This window comes from Agelaius tricolor, unplaced genomic scaffold, assembly GCF_023055355.1.
Source record: "Agelaius tricolor isolate 1412-34295 unplaced genomic scaffold, bAgeTri1.0.p SCAF_25, whole genome shotgun sequence".
Lineage (NCBI taxonomy): Eukaryota > Metazoa > Chordata > Aves > Passeriformes > Icteridae > Agelaius > Agelaius tricolor.
The window spans coordinates 5,227,470-5,252,855 of NW_027269285.1; the positions used below are offsets into that span (position 1 = coordinate 5,227,470).

The 25,386-nt window shown below is 42.8% G+C and overlaps 1 protein-coding gene across 9 annotated transcripts; it reads right to left on the minus strand.

Moving 5' to 3' along the window:
- Positions 1-1,064: 1,064 nt before the first annotated feature.
- On the minus strand, positions 1,065-24,574 carry RABGEF1 (RAB guanine nucleotide exchange factor 1). Of its 9 annotated transcripts, none has more exons than XM_071447793.1 (11): positions 24,424-24,561; positions 14,603-14,788; positions 12,296-12,462; positions 11,128-11,247; positions 9,165-9,185; positions 8,556-8,722; positions 6,971-7,052; positions 6,050-6,182; positions 5,519-5,610; positions 4,094-4,350; positions 1,065-3,100 (listed from the first exon to the last, which is right to left on the minus strand). In XM_071447793.1, the coding sequence occupies exons 2-11, from the start codon at positions 14,779-14,781 to the stop codon at positions 2,702-2,704; spliced, it is 1,617 nt and encodes a 538-aa protein (XP_071303894.1). In that variant the 5' UTR covers positions 14,782-14,788; positions 24,424-24,561; the 3' UTR covers positions 1,065-2,701. The 9 variants fall into 9 exon arrangements, with proteins under 9 accessions (XP_071303894.1, XP_071303890.1, XP_071303893.1 ...); XM_071447789.1 differs by having other exon boundaries at positions 8,556-8,725; XM_071447792.1 differs by having other exon boundaries at positions 8,556-8,725; positions 24,410-24,537.
- Positions 24,575-25,386: the final 812 nt, after the last annotated feature.

The following is a 25,386-nucleotide window of genomic DNA, read 5'->3' on the forward strand; positions in this document are numbered from 1 at the left end:
TATAATTATTAATAATGTATACTATTAATAATGTAATACTAATTATTAATAATTATTATTATTAATGGCAATACTATGGCAATATTTCCACGAGGCTAATGTGGGCTCTGGTTTACTGTCCCTGACAGCTGGGCAAGCTGGGAGAAAACCTTCCCTAAATAAATTAATTATAAAAAAGAAATTAGTAATTATGCATTAAAATATTTGGGTGAAAAATATTCCCTAAAAATGCTTTGGGAAGGTAAAACTCCAGCAGTCCCATGAGGATCTGAATGGTCAGAAACTCCAAAATGACAGCACTGAATTAATGAGTGATAATCACAATTAATAACTCCAGCATTTCCTGTAAAATACATTCCTTACAAAAGGAAATAAGTGCAGGATTTCCCATGCAAAGAAATATTTCACAATAAAAGATCCAACCTGAGGAGCTGCAGAGTCTTTATTTTCAGTGATAATGAGCTAACAGCAGGAAAAATAAAGCAAATTTCTGATAGTGTGACTGTGGGCACAGCACAGCACCTGCATTTTAAATCACTTTAAGGGATGATATTTCCATTAAAGTCTCTGCTTTGCTATATTTTGCAGCATTGGGGTCTCACCTAAACTTTGAGTGCCTCTGTGCTCCAGCCCTGCTCAGGGATTACTCCAAGGTGTAGAAATCCATTTTTCCTGACTCATTTACTCAAATTTTGAGTCAATTTTTCCAAATTTACTCAAATTGTCCCCAAATCCACCTTCCCTGACTAATTTACTCCAAACATCCCCATTTTGGTGCCTTAATTACAAGATAGCACATGAAAAAAAAGAGATATTTTAGTTACAAAATCCTTCCCTAGTGCTTCATCACCCCAATGACTTCCCTGCAAAGAAAATAAAAATAAACATTGGGACCCAGCCTAGAACTTGCAGGGCACTTGAGACCTGCTGGAAATAGAAGCAGATATTTGAAATTAATCAGAAATGGATGGAAAGAGGAGGAGATTCTCCCACCTCAGAGGATGCAGGAGCTGCCATGAATCACTCATGGAATAACAAAAGATGAGGAGGGGTTTAGGGACTCATTAACCAGGGCAGAACTTTTATTTAAACATTCTCATTTACACAACAGCTGCAAGTTTTCTTCCCCCACCCCTCCCTGGGGACAAACCAGGAGATCAGAATCAGCACCTAAATAAAGGAAATCAATCCCAGGATTATTTACTAAGCGATTTGGGTGGTGACACAAGGAATAATTTGATTTTTCTCGTTGTTGTTTTGAGCATCCCGGTGCTGCAGCTGCTCCTCTGAACACCAGGGGTGGTGCATAGTTCATAAAAAGGCCAAAAACTGCCAGGAAAAGGGAGAAATCACAGTCGTGGTCTGAAGTTATTGCAGTGCAGATTGAACAGAAGCCTCAGTGAAGTGGGAATAAAGCACCAGGTTTGTGCTTTCCTCCTCATGGCAAGAATTAAACCTGCCTTAAAAGCAGCCCCAGCTGAGCTTGGTGTTTGGGCTGCATGGAAGAGAGATCAAATTCACACAGAAAAAGTTTCCAAGTTGTGTTTAAGAGGTTGTTTTTTGGGGGGTGAGCTCCTCTTTTTCACCCCAATCTGAATTTTAGTGGCTTTTAGTGGCACAAAAAGCCATTTTTAGCTCCCTGTTCAAGGTGCTGAAGGGGTCACTGAAGAGCAGAACATTGATGTTTCATAGAAATAAAGTGCATTTTTCTGCTCCTTCTAAAGAGCAACCTCAAATTATATGAATTTATTTATTTATTTTTCCAGGATTGTCAAAAAAGCAACCAAAATTTATCCCATTGATGGAAGTGACCAGGAGAGAGAGAGAGACTTTTGGAGCAACTCTTTCATGGTCTCTTTCCCCTCCCCTTTTTTTGTTCCACATTATGCAGTTTTTAATACAAATATTTCCTCCTATTTCTGAAATATTTTCAGTTTCTGGCCCCACATTCCCTCCCAAAGCAGTAAAATCAGCACTTTGTGCACCACTCCAGGCCACCAGGTGTTCTGACAGAGCATTTAAATGAAGAAATGGCATCTTTTAAATAGATTTTCTTTTTTAAACAAAGCAGATTAAGATGATTTTTCAAGTTTACAAATCACTCCACAAGTTTTCCCCTCCAGGTTATCCAAACTCCAAAAGCATTTTTGCCTTTTTACTGCAATATGATGGAACTGAAAGGTGCTAAAATGAATATTTTGAGATCATTTTCACTCACACACGAGCTCATGCACAGTTAGGACATTAGATTTGAAATCTATTTACAATTTTACATATTTTACAATATATAATTCATCTTTACAGCTACAGAATAAGTTCAGACTAACATTGGTACTTTTTTCTTTTTTCTTTTCCTGCTGGAACTTGGCTTCAAGTTAAACTGATTATTAAAAACAATTAAGTGCATGCTTAGAAGGGAACTTTCAGGAGAGATGTCAATGGACTAGTGTTGCTTAAAAATTACACCAGCTTGTGTAGAAAATCGAAATTCAGTTCAAAAAACCCACCAAAGCCTAATAGAAACCTACTGGACTAAAATAAATACAATTCATTACACTTAACCAAAAAAAAAAACCAAAAAACCAAACCAAAAACCAAACCCCCAAACAAAAGTACCTTTAAAAATGTACTGATTTAAGCTCTTTTTTTTTTTCTTTTTTAAGCTTTAAATTTCCTTTCCTTCCCAGCTAGCTGAGGAGAATTACCCTGCATACACCTGAGGCTGCAGTGGTGGGGGCAGCTTGTCATTCTCCACATTTTCAGAGTCAATGGCTGCTAAGGCTTGGCTTTTAGCTTTGATTTCCAAGGGATATTTCTCCACAATATCCTGCACCTCCTTGGTGATGCCATCAGTCCAATCAATGAGGTCTTTCTCCAGTTTCTTGGCTTCACTGACAATTCTTTCCTGTCTCTCGTTCAACTGAGAGAGGAGGTCTAAGCTTTTGCACATCTGCTTCACCCCCAGGCACACATCAGGGGAGAAACTGTCAGATTCCTGCTTTTTTGGGGAGGTCTGGCCAGTCATGAAACGATCAAAATCTTCCTGGCTCAGGTTTAAGGACTGAGCATCCAGTTTTTCAATGAAGGCCACAGCACAGCACTGCAAACAAAGCAGAGAGAGCATCACTGCAAGGCTGCAATCACCACACACTGCAATGTTCTACACTCAGAAAATGTTACAACATTTTCTATTCCTTTCCCTCTTTTTACACCAGCAAGTGATTTTTTTAAATTTTTAATATTATTTTTATAAGCTTTTCCATAAGTTAATTTTATCAGACACTTCATATAACTTCCTCTCCCCAAAAGTTTGAAGAAATCAAAAATGGAGCTGCCAAGGTACATTGCAGACCTCAGGGTCTGTGTGTTTGGGAGGTGAGGGAACAGCAGGAATGTTAACAAGTGTTAATATTTAATATCTGGTCAGCAGAGATCTGCTATGCAGATTAATTAATTAATTAATTTCCTGTAGGAATGTCAAAGCCCAGCTCACTTGGTGGATGCTCTGCTCCTACTGAAATGAACTTTTAACATTCCAAGTGTTTAATTCAAGTCTGTAATTTCCCTCCAGGATATTTTATGATAAAATGCAGAGCACACCAAGAAATGCCTCTTGAAGAAGCTGTAAAAAACCTCTTTAAATTCACACATGAATGGCCTAATTCTGCAGGGCCTTCCAAAAACTCCAGAGGGAACTTTGCATCTGGAACATCTGCACAGCCCAAACTCAGGGTCTGAGGAGCAAAGATCTTGCAGGATAAAACCACACCCAAGTCTAAACCCTTTATTTGAAAAGTCTGATGCTAAAAGTTATAAAATAAGAAAACAAAGCTCTGATTTGGACAGAGGAGATGGAAGAGAGAGGAGACAAAAGTGGCTGTGCTCTAAGTAACCTCAACCAGTGTTTGAAGACAAATTGGAATTTAGGTTTACAAACTGGAATTCAGGCTTACAAATTTCAATGCACGGAATTTGGGCTCACCAATTTCAATGCATCTTCATGAATTTGAATTTATGCCCTTTGCTGGCAATTCCTACCTCCAGCTAAAAGCCAAACCTTGCTGTCCAAGGCCACCTTCCCTGCTGCACTCACCAGGTTGGTGAAGTAATATCCATCCTCCCCAGTCATCAGCCTGCTGGGGTTGCAGAAGCGAGTGATGTACTGGATGTTGGACTGCAGGCGTGGGGGGTTCCCCTTGAGCACGATGTAAATCAGGGTGGGCAGGAAATCATCAGCAGAGGCTGGCTCGTTTTTGGTGATTTTGATGGCATTGAAGATGTGCTTGCTGCATTTGGTGATGCAGGCCAGTTTGTCCCGAGGGACACGCTTGGAGTCCATCTCGATGATGTCTGTGAGGGGGAAAAAAAGTCCTGGAATTATTCAAATTGTAATAATCAGGCTATGAATAAGCAGGATTTGCTGGGTAATATTCATGGAAATAAAGTGCATTTTTCTGCTTCTGCTACTTCTAAAAAGTAAGGTCAATTTATATGAATTAATTTAAAGTTATAGGCATTAATTTTAAAATATGCAATTTCACTTAAAACGGGTTGATTTCACTTAAAAAACTGGGTGAATTCCCTCAAAACTACATAAATTCACTTCGCTCAAAAAACTGGGTGAATTCCACTCAAAACTACAGGAATTCCACTCAAAACTACAGGAATTCCACTCAAAACTACAGGAATTCCACTCAAAACTACAGGAATTCCACTCAAAACTACAGGAATTCCACTCAAAACTACAGGAATTCCACTCAAAACTACAGGAATTCCCTCAAAAAACTACAGGAATCCCCTCAAAAAACTACAGGAATCCCCTCAAAAAACTACAGGAATCCCCTCAAAAAACTACAGGAATCCCCTCAAAACTGCAGGAATCCCCTCAAAACTGCAGGAATCCCCTCAAAACTGCAGGAATTCCACTCAAAACTACAGGAATCCCACTCAAAACTACAGGAATCCCACTCAAAACTACAGGAATCCCACTCAAAACTACAGGAATCCCCTCAAAACTACAGGAATCCCCTCAAAACTACAGGAATCCCCTCAAAACTACAGGAATTCCACTCAAAACTACAGGAATTCCACTCAAAACTACAGGAATTCCACTCAAAACTACAGGAATTCCACTCAAAACTACAGGAATTCCACTCAAAACTACAGGAATTCCACTCAAAACTACAGGAATCCCCTCAAAAGTTTTAATTGATTTTGAATTATATGAATTTATTTTGAATTATATGAATTTATTTTGAATTCTATGAAATTTTAAGAAATTAATTTATTGCATCATTTATTGCATTTATTGCATCATTTCTGTCTGTGGGGAAGTGTCTCAAGCAGATCAGTTAATCCTAAGCACTTCAGTGTGGAAATTATCCCTGCTCCACAGCTGAAATTCCAAATTCTGCACATTGAACAGTCCGGACCCAGCTCGTGATGACAGCAAAAATCATCTCAATAAGAAGAGAGGTGGAATTGCAAGCTGGAAATACAGAATTGATCACTCACAAACCTGTAATGGCCTTCACAACCATGTCAGAGACCTCTGGGATCTCCTCACTGACAGGAACACAGAGCATCTGGGGGGTCACCCAGTGCAGAGCCCTGCAACAGGACAGAAACCAGTTCAGGGTTAAGGAGCTGAGGTAAAAAGGAGAAAAAGGGTTAAAAAACTCTTCAGTGCCACTCACAGGCAGGGGTTTGAAACCTTTGCTTCCTGAACTCAGGGCAAAGGAATGCTTTGTGTCCACGAGGCATTATCCCAGCCACAAACCAGTTTATTCCACTGATGTCATTTCTTTTCACAGAAAGCACTTCCGTTTTTAAAAAATTATTTTTGGCTGTGATTTAATAAAAGCAAATTTTCCCAGTGTAGTGGTTGTCATTACCCCACCTATTAATTCTTTCTGTATTTGAAATAAAATGCTTTGAACCCTTAACAAGCCCTTTTTCTGTGCACAGCACAAGGTGTTTTTAACATGGTTATTCAGAGCTCATTTAGAGAATTAGGGATTCCTCAATTCTTTTTCCTTTCAAGCCTTACCTGATCCTCTTTTGGACAGCCAGGTCTTTCTTCTCATCATCAGTTGTCTCAGGGCAAAAAACATATTTATACTGGCGAGTCATGATGTATTTCTCAACCTCATCCATTGCCTTCTCCACTTTCTCAGGGGGCACTGAAAGGGACAAACCCCACAAATGAAATATCCCAGGGCTCTTTGCAAGGTTTAATCCCAGTATCAGCAAATTAAGATTATTCATTCAAGGCAACCTGAGTTCATAAATGGATATAATACATCCATTATAATAAATATATATAAGAAGAAATATGTGTGTGTGTGTGTATATATATGTGTGTGTATATATATGTGTGTATATATATGTGTGTGTGTATATATATATGTGTGTGTATATATATATGTGTGTATATATGTGTGTATATATATAGAGTAAGAATTATAATACATATATAAGAAATTTACTAAAATATAATATAATAAATATAATATAATAAAAAACGAAGTAAATACAATAAAATAAAAATTAAAAAATTAAATTTAAATAAAGAAAAAAAAATTAAAATAAATTAAAAATAAAAATAAAATATAAAATAATAAAAAGTAAAATAAAAATAAAATAAAAATTAAAAAAAATAAAAAATATATTAAAAAAAATAAAATAAATACAATATAATATAATATAGAATAAAAGTTTTTAAATGCCTCTCAGTTACCCCATCTCTGGGGCAGAAAATGCCTTAATCCAACAGAACTCCACTAAGAATTTAAAACAAAGTACAAAATGTTTGTAAAAACATTTAGACAGCAAAACTTCCTAGAGGGAACATTTCTAACTCTGGTACCTGAACCTGTTCCCAGCATTTCTGAAAGCTTTGCTTGAACTGAAAATTCAATTTACTTTTCCATCACTGCTTTTGGAAGAGGAAGGTGAAAGAAGCTGGTACCTTTCCAACGTGTCTGCAGCCTGTCTGCCACATTTTGGTAGAAATCCTGGGCACATTCAGATTGTTCCTCAATGCTTAAATCCTGCAGGAGAACAAGGAGGAAGTGTGAAGGGCTGGCCCCAGCACCTCGTGTTTTGTTTTGCTTTCAGGCAAGTGTCCAGCTGCAGTAACAGTCTGAGAATGCAGAGGTGTCATCAGAGGTCCTTGGAGTGGCTCAATTTTAGTTAAAAATAGGAGAAGCCAACACTGGTTCTTTAATGTGTGAAAGGTTTGTATTTATTTGCTGAAGAAATGGATATTAGCACAGGTGCAATGGCATTTTCCTTTGGGAGCACTGACAAAACTCAGACTAAGCAAGATGTTTGTCCCTATTTAACCTCTGATTTTTTAAAAAGATATTTTCTAATCTATAAAACCCCCAGGAATATCAATTATTTGAAGGAATATCTCTACAGCACATTTCTGATGATAAAGTTACTGTGAAATAAATTCACAGTGGTATTTGTGAAACAACACTGGCCTTTGCTAACTGAGCTCCTGAAGGATATAAAATTAACTTAATTAAAGCAATTTTCATCATTAAATGAAAGGAAACATTAAAAAAAGTGGGGGAAGAATTTGATTTCTGAATTCTCTAAGGCAAAGAACTGGACATTTTCCTGAACACAGGTCTCAGCTCTTGCTGAAAATGGATTTTAGGCCTGGTTTATGTGTAGTAAAAAAATCCCAAGTTTTGAGAAGGCTGAAGTAGGAAATGAGAACAACTTCAGTGCTTGAAGCCAAAAATAAACCCACTCTGTTCTCACAAACTCTGTGCTCAGAATAAACAGATCCAAAAGAAAAGAAATAAAAGTTAAGAAGAATTCAAAATAGAGGCAATGTAAGATTCCCTGAGGATAATTTGAGGAGCTAAACAGGAAAGGGAGAAGAAGAGGGGAAAAAAGCTGTGCTGAATTCTGACTCATTCCAACCATAGGTGGCACCACAGACTAATATTTCAACAATATTGATTTTTGTTTTAATGGAAAATGAAGATAACACTTATTTCATATTAAAAAAAGCAGCAAAGTCAAGTTCCCCCTCCCCTATAAAAGGAGAGGGGTGGGTTGGTGCTCAGTTATTATCTTTAGAAGTTTTTAGGCTCAATTTGTGTCATCCCTGAAGTGTCCCAGGCCAGGCTGGGGTTTGGAGCCACCTGGCCCTGTGGAAGGTGTCCCTGCCATGAACCAGATCATCTTGAGTTCCCTTCCAACCCAACCCACTCAGAGAGATCAAAACCTCCCCAGGTGACAGCTTATATAACCTCCACAATCACATTCATGGAGAATGTTGCTGAACAGCCTCATTTATGTGGGATTTAGTCAGGACTCATTTATCTGGGCTGCTCTGGGCTTGGCAGCATCCTTTGGTCCCACACTACCAAAAAACACCAAAAAAAGGCACCCAGATCTTATTTAGATCAATCCAATCATCTGAAGGCTCCTGCCCCACTCCAGAAAATCCAAACTGCTGCAAGAAGTGCAGCATTTCCTCCCTCTGCCCCCAGTTTCCCCATTTTACTGAGACAAGATCATGCAGAGCTCACCCTTTTATGACTCATGGTGTCCAGAAAGAGTTTGCACTGCTTGTAGATATCCTGGCCAGGCTTCTGGTAGGTCCTGATGAATTCTATGAACTCCTTGGACACTCTGTCTGTCTCGATGCTGGCCTGCCTGTGGATGGAAGGGCTGGGAGCTTTGGCCTCCTGGATCTCTGCTGGCAAAATTCAGGGCACAGCAGATCAGTTGTTTGACACTGATGGATAATTGCAGAAAGGTTTTATCATTTCGAGTCACTTTTAAAAAAAAAAATTTTCTTCAGCTGTGTAAATTGGTCATTCTTAGTTGTGTAAATGTAAATTGTAAATGAGCAGTTGGGTAAATTGTATTTCTCAAGGTTTGCCAGGGAAATGTTGGATGTAGTAGTAGTAGTAACAATAATAACAATAACAACAATAATAACAATAACATTAATAATAATAAATAATAAGTACAATGCCAATAACAATAATAATAGTAATAATAATAGTAATAATAATAGTAATAATAATAGTAATAATAATGCTTTTCCCTCCAAAATAATCTGCTTTTCCCTCCAAAATAATCTGCTTTTGCATGCCCCAAGCTCACTGTGCTGCTCCAGTACCTTCACCCACCTTTCAGCTTGCCAGCCAACGCTGTTGGGAATGGAGGGATTGAACAGAGGTGGTGGAAATGAACGTGGTGAGAGGCAAGCAGAGAGACAGAAAAGATGAAAATATTCATGGTCAGCACGAGACAAACAGGGCTTTAACCTGAAACCACTTCACATGCACAGAAATCCTGCTTTCAACAAGCATGCACCACTCCAAAGGGAAAAGAAAGAAATGGGATTCACGTGTTTAAGTTGGTTTAATTTGGATTTGAGGGAGCTCAGTGGGGTTTTTTGCTTGTCATGTGTTTCTGAAGAGATCAAGCACTACAGAAAATCCAAGGTTGTGGCACCAGGGGAGTTCCAAACTCTGCTCCTCTGAGCAGAGCCCACACCTCAGCACAGGGAACACCTTGGCCAGGCACCACCAGAGCACCTCTGGTATTTCAGTGCCCAGAACAGAAGAGGTTGTGCAAATATTTAAATTCCAAGTGCAGCAATTGAGATAGAGAGTGCAAATCCAACTCCCCTCTGGCTCCTCAGGGACACTTCTGCAGAAGGGATTTCCTTCCATTGCCTTTATAGCCAGGATTCACTCCATGCACCCCAAATCCTCCACAGGATTCCAGCTGAAGGGTGGCCATTAATTCAATCTGTCATTAGAGAAGCACAAAGCTCATTTGGAAATAATAAACCAAGAAAAGGGCAGAATTATCAGCTATTTCTTCCATGATTAATCACTGATCTCATTTCACAGTACAGCTGAACGTTTATTTGCTTTGTTCAACAATGAATTCACTCTTTTATAAAAATAATGAGCCTCATTTTACTGTATGACCTCAAGGAATGTGAATATTATTTTTTCAGTCACAAATTCAAACTAGATTGCTGTTTAGTGACTAGAGAGATGTAGTCAATGGAGTCAGATTAATATTAAGTATTAAAAAGTGGATGTTAATTAGAATGAATTGTCTTTTAATGAGTTACACCAAGAATTCTTGTGGCTTCAGATTCTCTAATCTCTGAGCTGAAATCCTGTTTTAAGGAAAATTAATCTGTACTGATTACCAAGTGCTGCAGGAACAAATGAGCTTCCAGCAACAAAACATCCTCAGGTTTGTCCTGTGATCTCAGAGAATTCAATCCAACTACAAAGAAGCTGATCACAGCCAAGAAATTCCAACAAGTTAAAGAGAGGAAAATGCCAAAATGCCAGGAGCAAGCATGGGAAGAGTGAAGGAAGGATCAGCTTCACAAAAAATAAACATAATTAATATTTCACTCTTTCTAGAGGAAAGCCACTTGTCACAGCAGAACAGGAGCACTGCAGGGATTCACTATGGTTGTGCCATGGAGCCCAAGCATGGATGTGGAACAGGGTTTGTCCCCAGCTCTGTCACACACAGCCCTTCACCACCCTCCTGTAATCCTTCATTAACACTGCACATTTCTTGAGCCAGCAGAACAGGTCAGGATTGCAAACAGTTCATGGGGGAGGAGCTCTTCAAGCTGTTTGCTGTCCTTTGGGGTTAAGTGAAATCAGTCTCTCCTCTTGATGGGAAATTTTCTTCTTGGTTTACATAGCAAACATCTGGAGATGTTTTGAGAATGCCAAAGTTCTTGAAGTAGTTTCAACTCATAATAATCAGATTCGTAATGGCAACCTGGATGTTTTTCTTTTTAATAAAGACACAAAGCAGCACAAGATCCAGCTAATTCTTACAAAATTCTTGGTTTTTTGATCCTAATCCTAAGGTGGAGCTCAAAGAAGCTTCAGCTTTATTCTTGTGACTCCCTAGTAAAAAGCAAAGGACTGGTTTAGAGATTTAACATCACCTCAGGATGCTGGACTCGCTTTTTTTGCCATCTTTATGTTCAAGAACACGAGTTACAACTGGCACAACCCTAGTTTGTGTTTAGCAAAGCCCAACTGAGAGCCAAGCTTACTAAAACCAGGCAGACAGCTTGCCCAGGCTGTGCTGCATTACCTTCTGAAGGGGAAGCCAGTTCCCAGGAGGGAGTAAAAATCTCCTTCAAATCCCTGAGAATGTTATCAGCATTTCTCTCCCTCCCAAGCTGTCCTTGCTTAGGGGTTTTCTCTTCAGCTGCTGAAATAAAAAGGCCAAAGCAAGCAGGGCACCAAGAGCAGGAGCATGGCAGGACAGGTGGTGAAGGGATAAAAAAAAAGAAAAGATGGAAAGTGAGAAAAATGAACATTAAAAAAAAAAAAAAAAGGTTTAATGCAGGTGAATGAATGTCTCGTGCAGCCAGCTGCTGTCATGCACCAGGACAACTCTACCAGAAAAATGCTGAATTTCAAATAAAGGAAATGCAAACATTTCAAATAAAGGAAATGCAAACATTTCAAATAAAGGAAATGCATTGTCTCTAAGGTTAAGACAGATTAATGTTGCTTTTCCTTGTGGAATTCCTCCTCCAGAGCCCAGCATCTCCCACCTTTTGCCTGTGTGTGCTATTGCTATGCCAAGCCAGCAGTGCCATTCATCCTTCCTGCTTGTAACACATTGTGCAGAACAAACACCCAGCCACAAACCTGGTATTCCCAGCCCACACAAACACTGCCAGCCTCACTTTTATGTGCAGCTCAAGGCACCCTGCTCACACATGCCATTTTTTCCTGTCAGAGTGAGGCACTCAGGCAGCAGCAGCTGAGATTTTATTTTATCTCACTGTGAGTGTGATATTTCTGTCACACTCACACACAGCAGTTTGGGGTGACTGACAGCCAAAACCTTCTCTGCTGCTCTCTCCAGGAGGAATTTCCCTTCCAGCCCCAAATCCTGGTGTGACACCATGGCTGAGTCAGGAATTTCTCTGGAATGTGTGCCAGAGGAACAAGGAACTTCCCCTCAGCAGTGCAGTGCCAGCACCAGGAACACATTGCTGCTGTTCAGTGGGAGAATTCCTGTTCTGTGTAAAATCCCACAGAAACACAGGTTTAGCTCTATTTAACAGATTGTTTGACATCACTCACATTTTTCTCTGTTTTCAGTAGCAACCATTCTCCAGAAGCATCACATTCCAACTTTTAAAAGTCAAAGCACAGAGCATTAATCTGCCTTTTAGAACAACACATCTGCCAAAAACTTTTCACTTTAAAATGCACAGAAAGCATGAAAAGCAAAGGAGAGTTACCCTTCTTAGCTCCTGCTCTGGAGGAAGCAGTGAAGAACTTCTTCACAGTAGTGACCTTTCTTGTTTTCTCATTGGTTTTCTTCTCCTCAAACTTGGAGAAGGTCAGGGACTGTGCCCCCTGGGTGCTCTGGCTGCTGGCATAGGCCTCTTCCTCCTCACGCTGGAGCCTGCAGTTGGGCAAAGACAGGGCTGGTGTCACAGACACAGTTATGGAAAATCCTTTCACTGGCATTATTTCTCCTGAGAAACCTCAGGACCAAAATGCAAACAATGGTTATCTGCTGCTGTGGGATGCACCAGGTGCATCTGGGATTGGTCTCATGGGGTTGGTTTTAATTAATGGCCAATCACAGCCCAGCTGGCTCAGACTCTTGGTCAGTCACAAGATTTTATTAGCATTCTACTTCTTGCTTGTTAGCCTGCTGATGAAATATTTTATTTTATTCTTTTAGTATAGTTTTAGTATATAATTTTAATAGAATACGTATCATAAAATAATAAATCAGCCTTCTGAACGTGGAGTCAACATTCTCGTCTCTTCCCTTGTCCTGGGACCCCTGCAAACCAGCAGAGTCTGGTTTAAGGGCTTAGAAACAAGGCAAAGGAGCTGATTTCTTGTGCAATCATTAATTACTCATTTTACATTTTAATTCTTCCCCCTGCCTATCTCCCTTCACTATAGGACACCCCACCCTTTCCATGCTGCAGTGGTAGAAGTGAGGAAAGCTCAGGGTTAAATAGGTGCAAAGGGAGAATATTGAGGTTTAAGCATGGCCACCTTCCCCTGATGTCACACTCTGAGTTATCCAAAGGCACAGGGGGGGATTGATCAAAGGCAAGGGGGGGATTTCCAGCACCAGATTCATTCTCAGCAGCAGATTCCATTTCCAGCACCAGATTCATTCCCAGCACCAGATTCATTCCCAGCACCAGATTCATTCCCAGCACCAGATTCATTCCCAGCACCAGATTCATTCCCAGCACCAGATTCAGTCCCAGCACCAGATTCAGTCCCAGCACCAGATTCAGTCCCAGCACCAGATTCAGTCCCAGCACCAGATTCATTCCCAGCACCAGATTCATTCCCAGCACCAGATTCACTCCCAGCACCAGATTCATTCCCAGCACCAGATTCAGTCCCAGCACCAGATTCATTCCCTTCCTCCCTGCCTCACACTGAGCTCCCCAACCTGTTGCCTCAGGCAGTCTTTGCCCATCTTACAAAAGCAGAATACCCTGTCCCAATCTCAGGAATATTTTGGGAAATAGATCATTGTTTCAGAATCTGCTTTGGTGAGAAATATCTGCTTGAATGGATGAGGCAAAGTTTGAAAGACCAAGTTTCTAATCCAAAGTAGAGGAGGGCAAACTCACCAACCCTGCACCCTTTTTCTCTCCTGAGCAGGAGGATTCAAACAGGTCACATTCTGTCACCCTTCAGGATGCTGGGAGCTGAGCAATTCTTTAAACATCCCTCCAGCTCAGGATGGACCATCCATAGCCTGGGATCTGCAGTCTCTTGAGGGAGGGATTGGATTTTATCAGGGCTGACAAGCCTGTCTGTTCACTGTAACAAACAATCTCAGCTTCTCTGTGCCTTCAGCATCTCCCAGCTACTCATGAAAGAATTCCTTAAATAGCCCACTTGTTTTAGAGATGATCCAAGACTGGCAGCATGACTATCTGCCCTAATAATAAAGCTTTTATTAACTGTGTAAGACATTTATGGCAGAGGAAAACAACGACAGGACCTCTGTGAAAACACATCTTCCATTTTCAGGGTCAAGCATTTATCACATGAGGAAAACTAGACTGATTTGCAGAAAAGAAGTGATTGGACAATTACCTAAATTAGCAAAACTAAAGCTTTGATGTTCTTGGGCTTAAGCCTGTAGCTCAAAAGAATGACCACAGAGAAGGCTAAAATCACTTTTTAACCAGCAGCTGGAATGTAAAAGCATGGTGCTGCCCATACCTAAGCAATAATTGCCATCTCCAGAGGGTATTTAATCAAACTTGTCCCTTTAACCCTTCTAACTGCTGATAGAAATACAGATTTGCATATGCAAATTAGGTGAAGTATTCACTGGCAGGTTGGGCTCTGTTTAGATTTGCTCCCTCTCAGATTTTCTTTTCAAACCTCTTATACCAGAATGTCCTAAACATCCACCTTTGCATCAAAAGGAAGGAAAGGTCAAATTGGGGAATTTGTGCTGAACCTGAGCCAGAGCAAACAGGCCTGGGAAAGAGGAGGCAGGAGCAGGATTTGGAGGAGTGACCCTGAAGGAAGAAAGGAAGGTTCTTTACCGCTCTGCCAGCTCCCAATCCTCTTGAATCTGCTTCTGCCTGGCCTTGTGGTACTCCTCCCTCCAGCACTTGGAGCAGAAGCCCTGCCAGGCAGGATTGCCATAGTAACCACAGCCCTTCTTGCACAGCAGCTCCGACTGGTCCACGTGGATCCCCCTGCGCTCCGACTTCAGGTTCATCTTCCTCCTGGAGGAAGAGGAGAAGGGTTAAAAGCACAAGCCTGGCAGCAGCCTGCTGGAAATCATTGCTTCTGAGGGGCTGCCTTTAGAAAGGAGCCACCTGCTTGAATTATTGAACAGCTCCATGGCAACGGGAGGAATGAGTGCCACGGGAGGGAGGGCACAGTTACACAACCAGAACCCCACAGCCAGGGGACAAAGGGACAGCTTTGTGGGGCTGTGACACTCACACAGGTCCAGAAAGTGCTCCAGGGAACCAGTGACAGTCCCACAGCCAGGGGACAAAGGGACAGCTTTGTGGGGCTGTGACACTCACACAGGTCCAGAAAGTGCTCCAGGGAACCAGTGACAGTCCCACAGCCAGGGGACAAAGGGACAGCTTTGTGGGGCTGTGACACTCACACAGGTCCAGAAAACGGCCCAGGGCAGCAGTGACAGTCCCACAGCCAGGGGACAAAGGGACAGCTTTGTAGGGCTGTGACACTCACACAGGTCCAGAAAGTGCTCCAGGGCAGCAGTGACAGTCCCACAGCCAGGGGACAAAGGACAAAGGCCCCAGGCTCTGCTCTCACCAGCACCTTGCTCTCAGAGCCAGAGGCACAAAGCAATGGGGGGAAAAAGGAAATAAAGTTCCAAAAAGCAGCAAAGGGAGGGGATAGAATGCACTGGGTGCTGGGACTGTGCCTGCACAGAACCACCCTGGGGAGGCTTTAGGGACTCTGGCCCCAAAAGGGCCCATGGGGAATCACAGCTGACCCCATTTCCTCCAAGCTCTGCCAGGGTTCAGCTGCCTCCTGCACACAGCACAGCTCTGGGGGTTTCTGTTTAGTGACTGCAACAAGAAAGATTCTCCTGCCCACAGCAGCACCGTGCCAGGGCTGTGTTGGAGCCCCCAGAGAGCCCCCAGCCTCCCCTTCCTTCCCTGACACAAACATCCCAGCTCCCTGCTGCCAGTGGGAAGTGATGGAGTTGTCCCAGGAGAAAAGCAGCACAGCACCACCTGCAGCAGCAAGGCTAAGGTGGGTATGTTAAAATATTGATATTTATTTTGCAATATTGACAAATGGGGAAATAGCAGGAAGAGCACAGCAAGGTTTTGTCCAGTGAATGCAACCCCATTTCCTTCTTGCCATGGATGGAAAGCAAGAGGAAAAGGGATTTTCTCAAACTGAAGAACATCAGTCAATGACTCAGAGTTGTCTTCTTTTCCCCTGAAATTCCACCCCCAAACTCTTCTCTGGATCATCCAGCCAAAGATGGAATATGCACAAATGGCACTGAGAGTTTTCTACTACAGGAAATTCCAGCTCTTTTCTTCCCAGCTCAGTTATCCATTTTAAAAGACTGATCATGTTTAACATTCCCCATTAATGTAATCAAGTTATTTTCAGCAAAGTAAAGGAAACACACAATTTTCTCTGAGGGGGAACAAATTAAATATTCCATCTTATCTACGTAAGTATTAAGATTTCTTCCACTTTTCTATTTTTGAAAGAAATAATGAGTTGCTAAAAATAACCTAAAAATAGTTTCATTGTAGAGACATGAATATTAAGGGAATCAATTTCTTAATGACATAATTTATAGCTACGTGTTCTCATTTTTATAGATGGGAGAGCAGCTGAATAGTTTCTTTTCTTTCCCACTGAAAAGCCTGACAGACAATACTGTGCACAGCAAAATGGAAAAAAAATTATATTTAAAATATTTGGGAGATTTACTTCATTCCCATTTGCAAAAATAACTGAGAAACATAAATCTGTTGCTTTCACAACAATTTTTTGGTTTCATTTTATGATTTCTCAAGGAAGGTCTGTGTGGGAGCTCCTGGCTGCCAACACCTCAGAGCTCAGAAATGAAATTTTCAGTGTGAAAATGAAATTTTCAGTGTGTGTCAGCTGCACAGCCTGGGCAGGAATTGCATTTTGGCAGCATTGGCACACTCAGGCCATTCCCAGAGCATCACTCATGTCCTTGAGCAACAACTCTGAAAAGAAAGGGGAAGGAAAAGCCTGAAACTCTTCACTTGCTTCAGTTTCAAGACCATTTCCTAAAAGCAGAAGCTGCAGCAGCATTTTGGTCAGAAATCTCAGTTGCAGGCGCCTGTCCTAGAAAAAAATGCTACAAATATTCATCAAATGTTTAATTGCCATTGATGTGAAGCTGATCAGTCAATGTTTGCACTGGAAACCACAAAGACACAATAAATAAAAACATTCTCATGCCACAGACTTGCCAGAAATGTCACAGGGATCTTGGTCAGGAAATAAAACCCTGTGAAATCCTGTCACCCACCAGGACAGAGGCACAACCCCAGAACTGCAGTAATTCCAGGAATTCAGGGGTCTGTTCTTATTCAAGAGCACAACTCTGCAACTGCAGTAACTATACTTACAACTTACAGTTCCAACTCTGGAACTGCAGTAATTAAAGAATCCAGGGGTCTGTTCTTATTCAAGAGCACAACTCTGGAACTGCAGTAATTCCAAGAATTCAGGTGTCTGTTCTTGTTCAAGAGCACAACTCTGGAACTGCAATAACTCTAATTACAACTTAGAGTTCCAACTCTGGAACTGCAGTAATTGAAGAATCCAGGTGTCTGTTCTTATTCAGAAGCACAACTCTGGAACTGCAATAACTGTAATTGCAACTTACAGTTCCAACTCTGGAACTGCAATAATTCCAGGAATTCAGGTGTCTGTTCTTATTCAGAAGCACAACTCTGGAACTGCAATAACTCTAATTACAACTCATAGTTCCAACTCTGGAACTGCAGTAATTGAAGAATCCAGGGGTCTGTTCTTATTCAAGAGCACAACACCTGAACTGCAATAACTATAACTGCAACTTACAGTTCCAACTCTGGAACTGCAGTAATTGAAGAATCCAGGGGTCTGTTCTTGTTCACAGCCCCCCATTCCAGACTCAATTTGAAAATTAAAGGACAAAGCAAACACCTGGCCCTGTCCCACCCCAACACCTGAAAGCAGAGCAGGGCTCTGTGCCACCAGAGGGGCACAAAAATCCCCTCTGTGCCCACAGAGCTCCACCCCCGCTGTGGCAGCCCCTGTGTACATTGAATTAAAACCAAATTCTGTTCAGAGGCTGCAGAGGCAGAGCCCTGCCCTCCCTGGAGCGTTGGCAGTGCCACCAGCCCAGCCTGGGGACACAGGAGTCACCCTGAGCACGGGAAGGAGTCACATGCTGCACACAGAGCTGGCACTGCACACACAGAAAGCCCTTGCAAACAAAAGGAAAAGTTCCCCAGCTGATTTCTGCAGGTCAGCATTAATGTTTTAACGAGGAAAACAACTCAGGTTTTGAGAAAATGAATGTGAAAAAGCCCTCGCAAATTATTGTTTGGTAAGTAAATCACTGCCAAATCTTACATAATAAAAGAATAATAAAATAAATTTTAAAATTAAAAAATTGTAAAAATATAATAAATAATAATAATAAATATATATAATATATATTATACATTATAATATATATTATATATATATCATGTTATACATTATAATATATATTATATATTGATACTATTATATATTATATCTAATAATAGCTATATATCATTAAAATATTACATAATAATTATTTATATTATAACACAATATATTAATTATTGTATTAATAATATTTATGTAATATATAGTATTTTTATAAGATTATGTAATATAGTATATTATAATTATAATATACTATATAAATAAATAGTATATTTTTATATATTTATAATTTTAATCTTACGTAATAAAAATGTTTTGTTGGAGTGTTCAAAATGCTTTTCCCCCCTTTCTCTGTTGCTTTCCCTCCCTCCCACTCCAGTTGATCATTGCTTACCACCAATCAGCTCCTCAGTGTTTGCACAGTCACACCACACATTTTGCAGGGTCAGATCTCTTATTTTCACTCATGGCCTGTTCAAAGCTCACCTCTAACACAATTGAAAGGAAAAAAAACAAATTTGTTTTTCTGGAGCTGGAGAGCAGGAAACTCCAAACACCTTTACACCACCTGCCCACTGAGAAGTCAGGAAAACATAAGGAAGGTAACAAACTTCCATATTAAAAAAAAAGAAAAAATCTATTGCAGAAGTACAATAAAATACCAGGAGATCACAAATAAGATTAAGAAGCACAATTTGGAGAGAGGCTTTGCACCAAACATCCTTCCTGCATCTCCTGCACCCCAGCCCAAGCACTCGGGCAGCAGCACACGGCCCTCCCAGGAGCACCATTTAACACCAGTTAAAACCTCCTCACCCACTGCTGGGCTTGGTGAGGGCTCCAACACCCTGAGAACCCTCAGGGAAGGCAGGAATGGCACCTCAAACACCACAGGACAGAACCAGAACCTTCTGTGGAGCATTTCTGTGCCAGGAGCAGACCCCATCAGCCTTTAATATCTGTGTTAATAATCAGCAACACCCCTTCCAAGAGTTCAGAACAATAATGGGCTCTCAGACTTAGGTATTAATCCATAAAATGCCTTTACTTAACGTTCCTTATTTGCAAGTAAAAGCTGCTGGTTTCCCCTTCTTCAGTGAAATGGGAAAATGGGAATCCCCCAACTCTTTTTTGTGATTTTTAAAGTGCACCTCACACACTGTGGGTGGCTCCTGAGGGATTGATTTGGGATAATTCCAGCCTGGAAAGGTCCCACTGCTGGCTGGGGACACCAAAATCCTCCCTGTCCTGCTGCCACAAGAATTCCCAGTTGGCAATGTCCAGATTATTCTTCCAAATTCGTTATTTTTCCAAATTCTACAGAAATCAAAAGGAAATGAGGCCTGTGATTCCCATTGAATCAGATCTGTCTGCAGGGCTCACATCAAAGGTCTCCAGTGACAGATCAGAGCTGCTCCAGCTTTTTTAGGGCACCTCACAGCAGTTTTGTCATGATGAAAAAAACACCAAATCCCTGTGGTTTAATTCAAAATTACCTTTCTATTGGCTTGAGTGCAATTTATTCTGAACCTTTCAAATACATCTTCCTATCAACATATTTTTCTGGCTGTACCCACACTTCCAGAATTTTTTTTTTCTTTTTATTCACCTGTTTAGAGCAAACACCTTTTAAGAAGGGCAACACCAGCTAATTCAAAACTATTGGCTTGAATGCAATTTATTCTGAAACTTTCACATACATCTTCCTATAAACATTGGTTTTTTTTGCTGTACCCCCACTTACAGATTTTTTTTTCCTTTTTATTGACCTGTTTAGAGCAAACACCTTTTAAGAAGGGCAACACCAGCTAATTCAAAATTAGCTTTCTATTGGCTTGAATGCAATTTATTCTGAACCTTTCAAATACATCTTCCTATAAACATTGTTTTTTTGCTGTACCCACACTTACAGAATTTTTTTTCTTTTTATTCACCTGTTTTGAGCAAACACCTTTTAAGAAGGGCAACACCAACGTCTCATCCTTGCTCACATCCCTCAGCTTTTCCATCCAAGAGGAAGCTCCAGGAAATCCCAGCTGTCCCTTGAGGAAATGGGGACTCTCAGGCTGTTTTTCAGGAAGGACAAAGCAGCTGCCTGCCCTCTGTGGCTGTGCAGAGCTGAAACTGGGAACACCTGTGCAAACACTGCAGGCTTTCACTCACCACCACCAGCAACCCAAACCAGCAAAACCAAATTTCCTGCTAAATATTCTGCCTGAGAGCCCCTTCACTTTCCCTGTCACACACTCTGAACCAGCTCTGAGACAGCACAGACAGAGTCAAGGCACAGCAAACACCAATTTTGTTCCAAACCCATAAACCCCAAGGCCATTTTTGCCAGTGTTCCATAAAGGGGACTGAAGGAGCAGCAATCATTCCTCCAGGATCTTTTGCAGCTCAATAACAGCAAAATAATAAATTCTAAATAACCAGAAAAATTCATATTAAATGTATTAAATCAGGTGTCAGTCACAGCAAAGAGCAGATGCACCCTCAGCTTTTATGAGTGGGGGAAAAAGGGCTCCTCCAAGCTGAATTAGATCCAATTTAAAGCACACAGCAAAGACTAAATTCATGTAACAGCTTCTTTCCAGCAAGGAACACAAGGAATTGCCACAGCACAAGCAGGGCAGACACAGCTCTGGCTTGGGGAAGGATGCAGCAGGGATTCACCAGGGGCTCCAACACCCCCAGCCTGTTCTTCTGGTTCTTTTCCACCTCCCTGCCTTGCCAGGGATGGAGCAAAAATGATCTGAACCTTTATCAGCAGTGCAGATTGTCAGGAGATCTCAGCTGGGTCATAAACTATTTATTAGGGCTGGATTGCTGAGGTCACCTTTAGAGAGCTGGCTGGAAATGCTCATATTCTGACTGGGTCTTGCTTAATCCATCAATAAACACCTTCAGTAAGAGCTAATTGGAATCAATTTTTAATTATTGTAAGCTGTGAAGAACAGTTTTTAAGTAACTCCACAAGCTAACACTGGAAATTAAAGGAGCAGCTTTAATTCTGTAATTGAAGTTCTATAAATGAGTTTCAGCATTGGTAACAACTTAATTAAATGTATCTAAAACCAGCAAACACAGAGTGGGAACAGGCAGGTTTGCTTTGGGTGGTGGCTTTGTTTTGTTTTGGGTTCTTTTTGTTGTTGTTGCTTTGGTTTTTTCCTTCCCTCCCTAAAATTAAGTGTTTTTCAAAAAAAAAACCCAAAAATCTTGGCACAAGCATCAGCAACAACCTTCAGCATCTTTTCACTGGGCTGAAGCAAACGAGATTCAGCTCTTCAAAAGCCACTCCAGCACTTCATGAACAACCTGAATTCTTCTAATTCAAACACATCAAAGTGCCCCAAAGAGTGTTCACAATGAACTCCCTGCAACTCTCTGGTCACCAATGGCCATTCCCAGAAATGGAATTTTAAAGCAGAAAAATGTAAGAAGAAAACCAGGGAGGCCTCCATCCACACAATTCTTACAGGAACTGCTGTTGGTTCCCATTTTATTGTGCCTGAACACTCCATCATCATTCAGAACGAGACAACTTTAATAACTAAATATAGATTTGGAAGGTAGGTTAGAAAGTGCATCAAAACTGAGGGGTGGAAGGAGAGAGTCAAGGTGTATTTTGCCAATGGAAAAGTGCCCTTAAAATGTATTTATTGCAAAGAACCGCTGACACAAAAGCCCCAAAATTCTGAAGAGCAACAACCAATGTGTTGAAAGAGTGGTGATTCAGGTGGAATCCCAAACACCCAGGCATGAAATTAGCAGCGGGGTAATTAACCATGAGCTCATTTCCTCCCAAGGAAAGGGTGGGGCAGGATGAGCTCAGGCTGGAGAACAGAAAATACAAAAGCCATCAGACAAGCTGGGGATTAGGCAAGAAATGTGGGTGTTATCTCTGCAGTGCTCCCACTTTTCATGCGCACCTTCCTTGCAAGGACAGCATTTCAGCAGCTGCAGGAGAAACAGTGCAGGAAAAACAGTCCTGAGAAAAGAAAGAGTCTGCTGAGCCACCACTTCAAACAAACCTCAGAGCTGGCCCTGCCACTGGGAGGGGAAATGCAGCCACTGCTTCAAACCTCCAGAATCCTGATGGCCACAAGGCTCCAGCTCCCCATTTCCTCAGCTGGGAGCTGTGTTCTCCCTTCAAATGTCAGCCCAGGCCTGGGGGTACAGGTTTGGGCTGTGCCTGTGACATCAGTGCCCATCTCCATGTGACTCACAGCTGTGCTTTAAACAAAATCACAGGAAAACATCTAAAAACTCTTTGTGCTGCTCCACGGGGAGTTCAGGTCACAGGAAAGAGAAGATTAGCTTAAACTGCTAAAATCCCCTCAGCAACAGGCTCCTACACACTATTTCCTGCCAACCACACTCACCTGGACACAGATGGGAATTAAGTTGCCTAAAACCTCAGAGAAAAACTTCAGAACGTTTTATAAACTTGATACCTGACTTGTTACAAGTGGCATTTTAACAGGACTTCACCAACGAGACTTCTAGGTCTAGTTTTAGATCACAAGTCGTTAATTATTAAGAAAAAAAAGCCCCAAGTATAATTGGGGATTACACAGCAAGAAAAAAATGAGCTGAGAAAGGCTGTTCTAGCTTAAATAACAGCACAGAACAAAATTAAATACCAGAATGATGGACTGTCTTCAAGCCTATAATCTGTTTGTTGTTCAAAGCAGTCTCAGGAATTGGTGTAATTGGCTTTATATCCCATTCTCCCTTTCTGCTGTGTGCTGTTCTGGACTTTTTCTTGGTCAGCAAAGCTACAATTCTCTTCCTAATCCTCCCTGCTGCGAAAAACCACTTGTGTAACCGTGTCCAGAAGGCCAGCACATCCAATTGCTGAGTGAAGCCCTGTTCCTGGAAAACACCTCATCCTTCTCTGCTGCTCTGGTTTGCTCACTGGTCTCACAAAGTGTTGGGCAACTGGAAAACCAAAAGCAGCTCAGTGCAGTTCCCCAAAGTCCTGGTGAGAGGAATCAAAAGTCGTTTCAAATGAGCCCAAACAACAGAAGTATGGCAAGTAAATGATGGATTTAAACCACAACCTCCACAATGCCACCCTTTTCCCCAAAACTGTTCAGTTCTGCTAACTCCCAGCACTGGGCCCCACTCAGCAAAACAAAAAACACAATTTAATTTTGCCTGTAAAACCTTCTCAGCAGCCCATCCCAGCCCCTGCCACAGCACAGCAGGATTTCAGACAGCACTGAGAGAATTTCTTTGGAAATTCCAGCACATCATTAATGTCTCAGGATCTCACACCCTCCCTGAGCCACTCCCTGCTTCAAGGGAACAACCTGAGCTCCACAGTGCTAACAGCAGCGACAAACACCCACAAGAGCATCCAAAATGCACTGCTCAGCATCTTGAGTGCTCTCCAGACTTCACCTGGCTTCGCTTTAAAGGACTTTGATCCTCAGCTGTGCAGTGAGAGGCCAGGCAGGGACAATACTTACAGGAAAAAAGCCAAAACCTCATTGATCCGCAAGGAACTCATCAGGGACACAGGCTGGGCTGGGGGACTGTTGGTAAAGCTACCAGTGACACCTGCACCCTGTTAACTACAGGCACAGACCCACGGAATTAATTACATACAGAGATAACAAAAATTAGCTTTAGGAGCTGCACATGGAGGAGGGCAAACACCCGCAACAGCACCGCTCAGCATCTTAAAAATGCTCTCAACTTCCCCCGGCTGGAGTTTAAAGGACTTTAATCCCCAGCCGGGCAGCGGCAATACTTACAAAAAAAAAAGCCAAAACCTCCTTGATCCACAAGGAGCTCATGAGGAAAACAGGCTGGGGGGGCATGGTGGCAAAGCTGTCAGCGCCACCTGCACCCCGTTAACACCGGCACAGCCCCACCGAAGGAACATTTACATGTGCATCTAGTAAAAATCACTTTTAGGAGGAGGAAGGCGGTTTGCCAAGTTTCCGCATATCCCGGTGTTTGTTTATCCCGGTTTTTGTCCCGGTGTTTGTTTATCCCGACCGCTGCCGCCCTGCGGGGCCCAGGGACCCCTCGCCCAGGCCCACGGCGGCAGCGGGGCCGGTGTGAAGCCCCTCAGCGGGGCGGACACCGAGCCCCGACCCTCGGTTCGAGCTATAACCGGGGGGACGCGGCCACCCCCGCTGTCCCCGACCCCGCCGGGCCCTCACCCCGCGGCTCTCACCGGCTGCCCCGGGCGGCGGGGCCGGCCCGGCCGCTCCGCTGCGCTGCTGCTGCCGCCGCAGCCCCTCACGGCCCCGGCGCTGCTCGGGCCCTCCCTCAGCCCCTCCGGCCCTCCCTCGGCTCCGGCGGAAGGGCGGGCGGCACCTCCGGGGCGGGACCGAGCCCGGAAGGAAGCGGGGCCCGGCCGCGCTGGGCGGAGCGGCGGCCGCGGGGCTGAGGGGGAGCGGGTGCATTGAGGGTGAGCGGGGCCGGCACACGGTCGGGCGCTGTGAGGGTGAGCGGGGCCGGCACACGGCCGGGCGCTGTGAGGGTGAGCGGGGCCGGCACACGGCCGGGCGCTGTGAGGGTGAGCGGGGCCGGCACACGGCCGGGCTCTGTGAGGGTGAGCGGGGCTGGCACACGGCCGGGCCGGGCCGGGCTGTGCTGAGCTGGCACACGGCCGGGTTACTGCTGTGAATGCACCCACAGCTCCTCTCCTCTGTTTTTTGCTATCGAGCCCTCCCAGCGTGGCGCATTCCCGCATTCCCCTCCCTTCCTTCTCCAGAGCCCGCAGCAGCTCCTCAGGGCTCCGGGGCCCAGCCCTGGCCCCACACGAGCACCCCAGAGCTGCCTTGGGGAAATATAAAAATACCCGCTGCTATTTCAAACTCCTCTTTCCGTGCACAACGCAGTGTTGTGTGCTGGTTTGCATCTCTCTTTTTTTGTTTGGGTTTTTTTTCTCTTTTTTTTTTTCCTCAGCACTGTGAGACAGGGAGTGCTTCAGCCGGACAGATGGACAGAAGGAAATGCCTTCAGACCAAGGGGAAATTCTTCTGAACAGAGGCAGAAAGGTTCTTTTTGAGCAGTGCAGAAGCAGGGACAGCTGCTGTGCTCTGTCCCAGGGATGGGATCAGTCATTGCAATGATCCATCCCAGCCTGTGTCCCTGAGCACACACTGCACCAGTGCCTCTGCTAAGGAAATCA

Excerpts from the sequence above, each read along its gene's own strand:
- RABGEF1 (XM_071447789.1), bottom strand. The coding sequence starts at position 14,781 with ATGAACCTGAAGTCGGAGCGCAGGGGGATCCACGTGGACCAGTCGGAG. Across the intron at positions 7,053-8,555 it reads ACACCATGAGTCATAAAAGG|GATTTAAGCATTGAGGAACA; the intron begins GTGAGCTCTGCA and ends GTTCTCCTGCAG. Across the intron at positions 4,351-5,518 it reads GGTTGTGAAGGCCATTACAG|ACATCATCGAGATGGACTCC; the intron begins GTTTGTGAGTGA and ends TCCCCCTCACAG.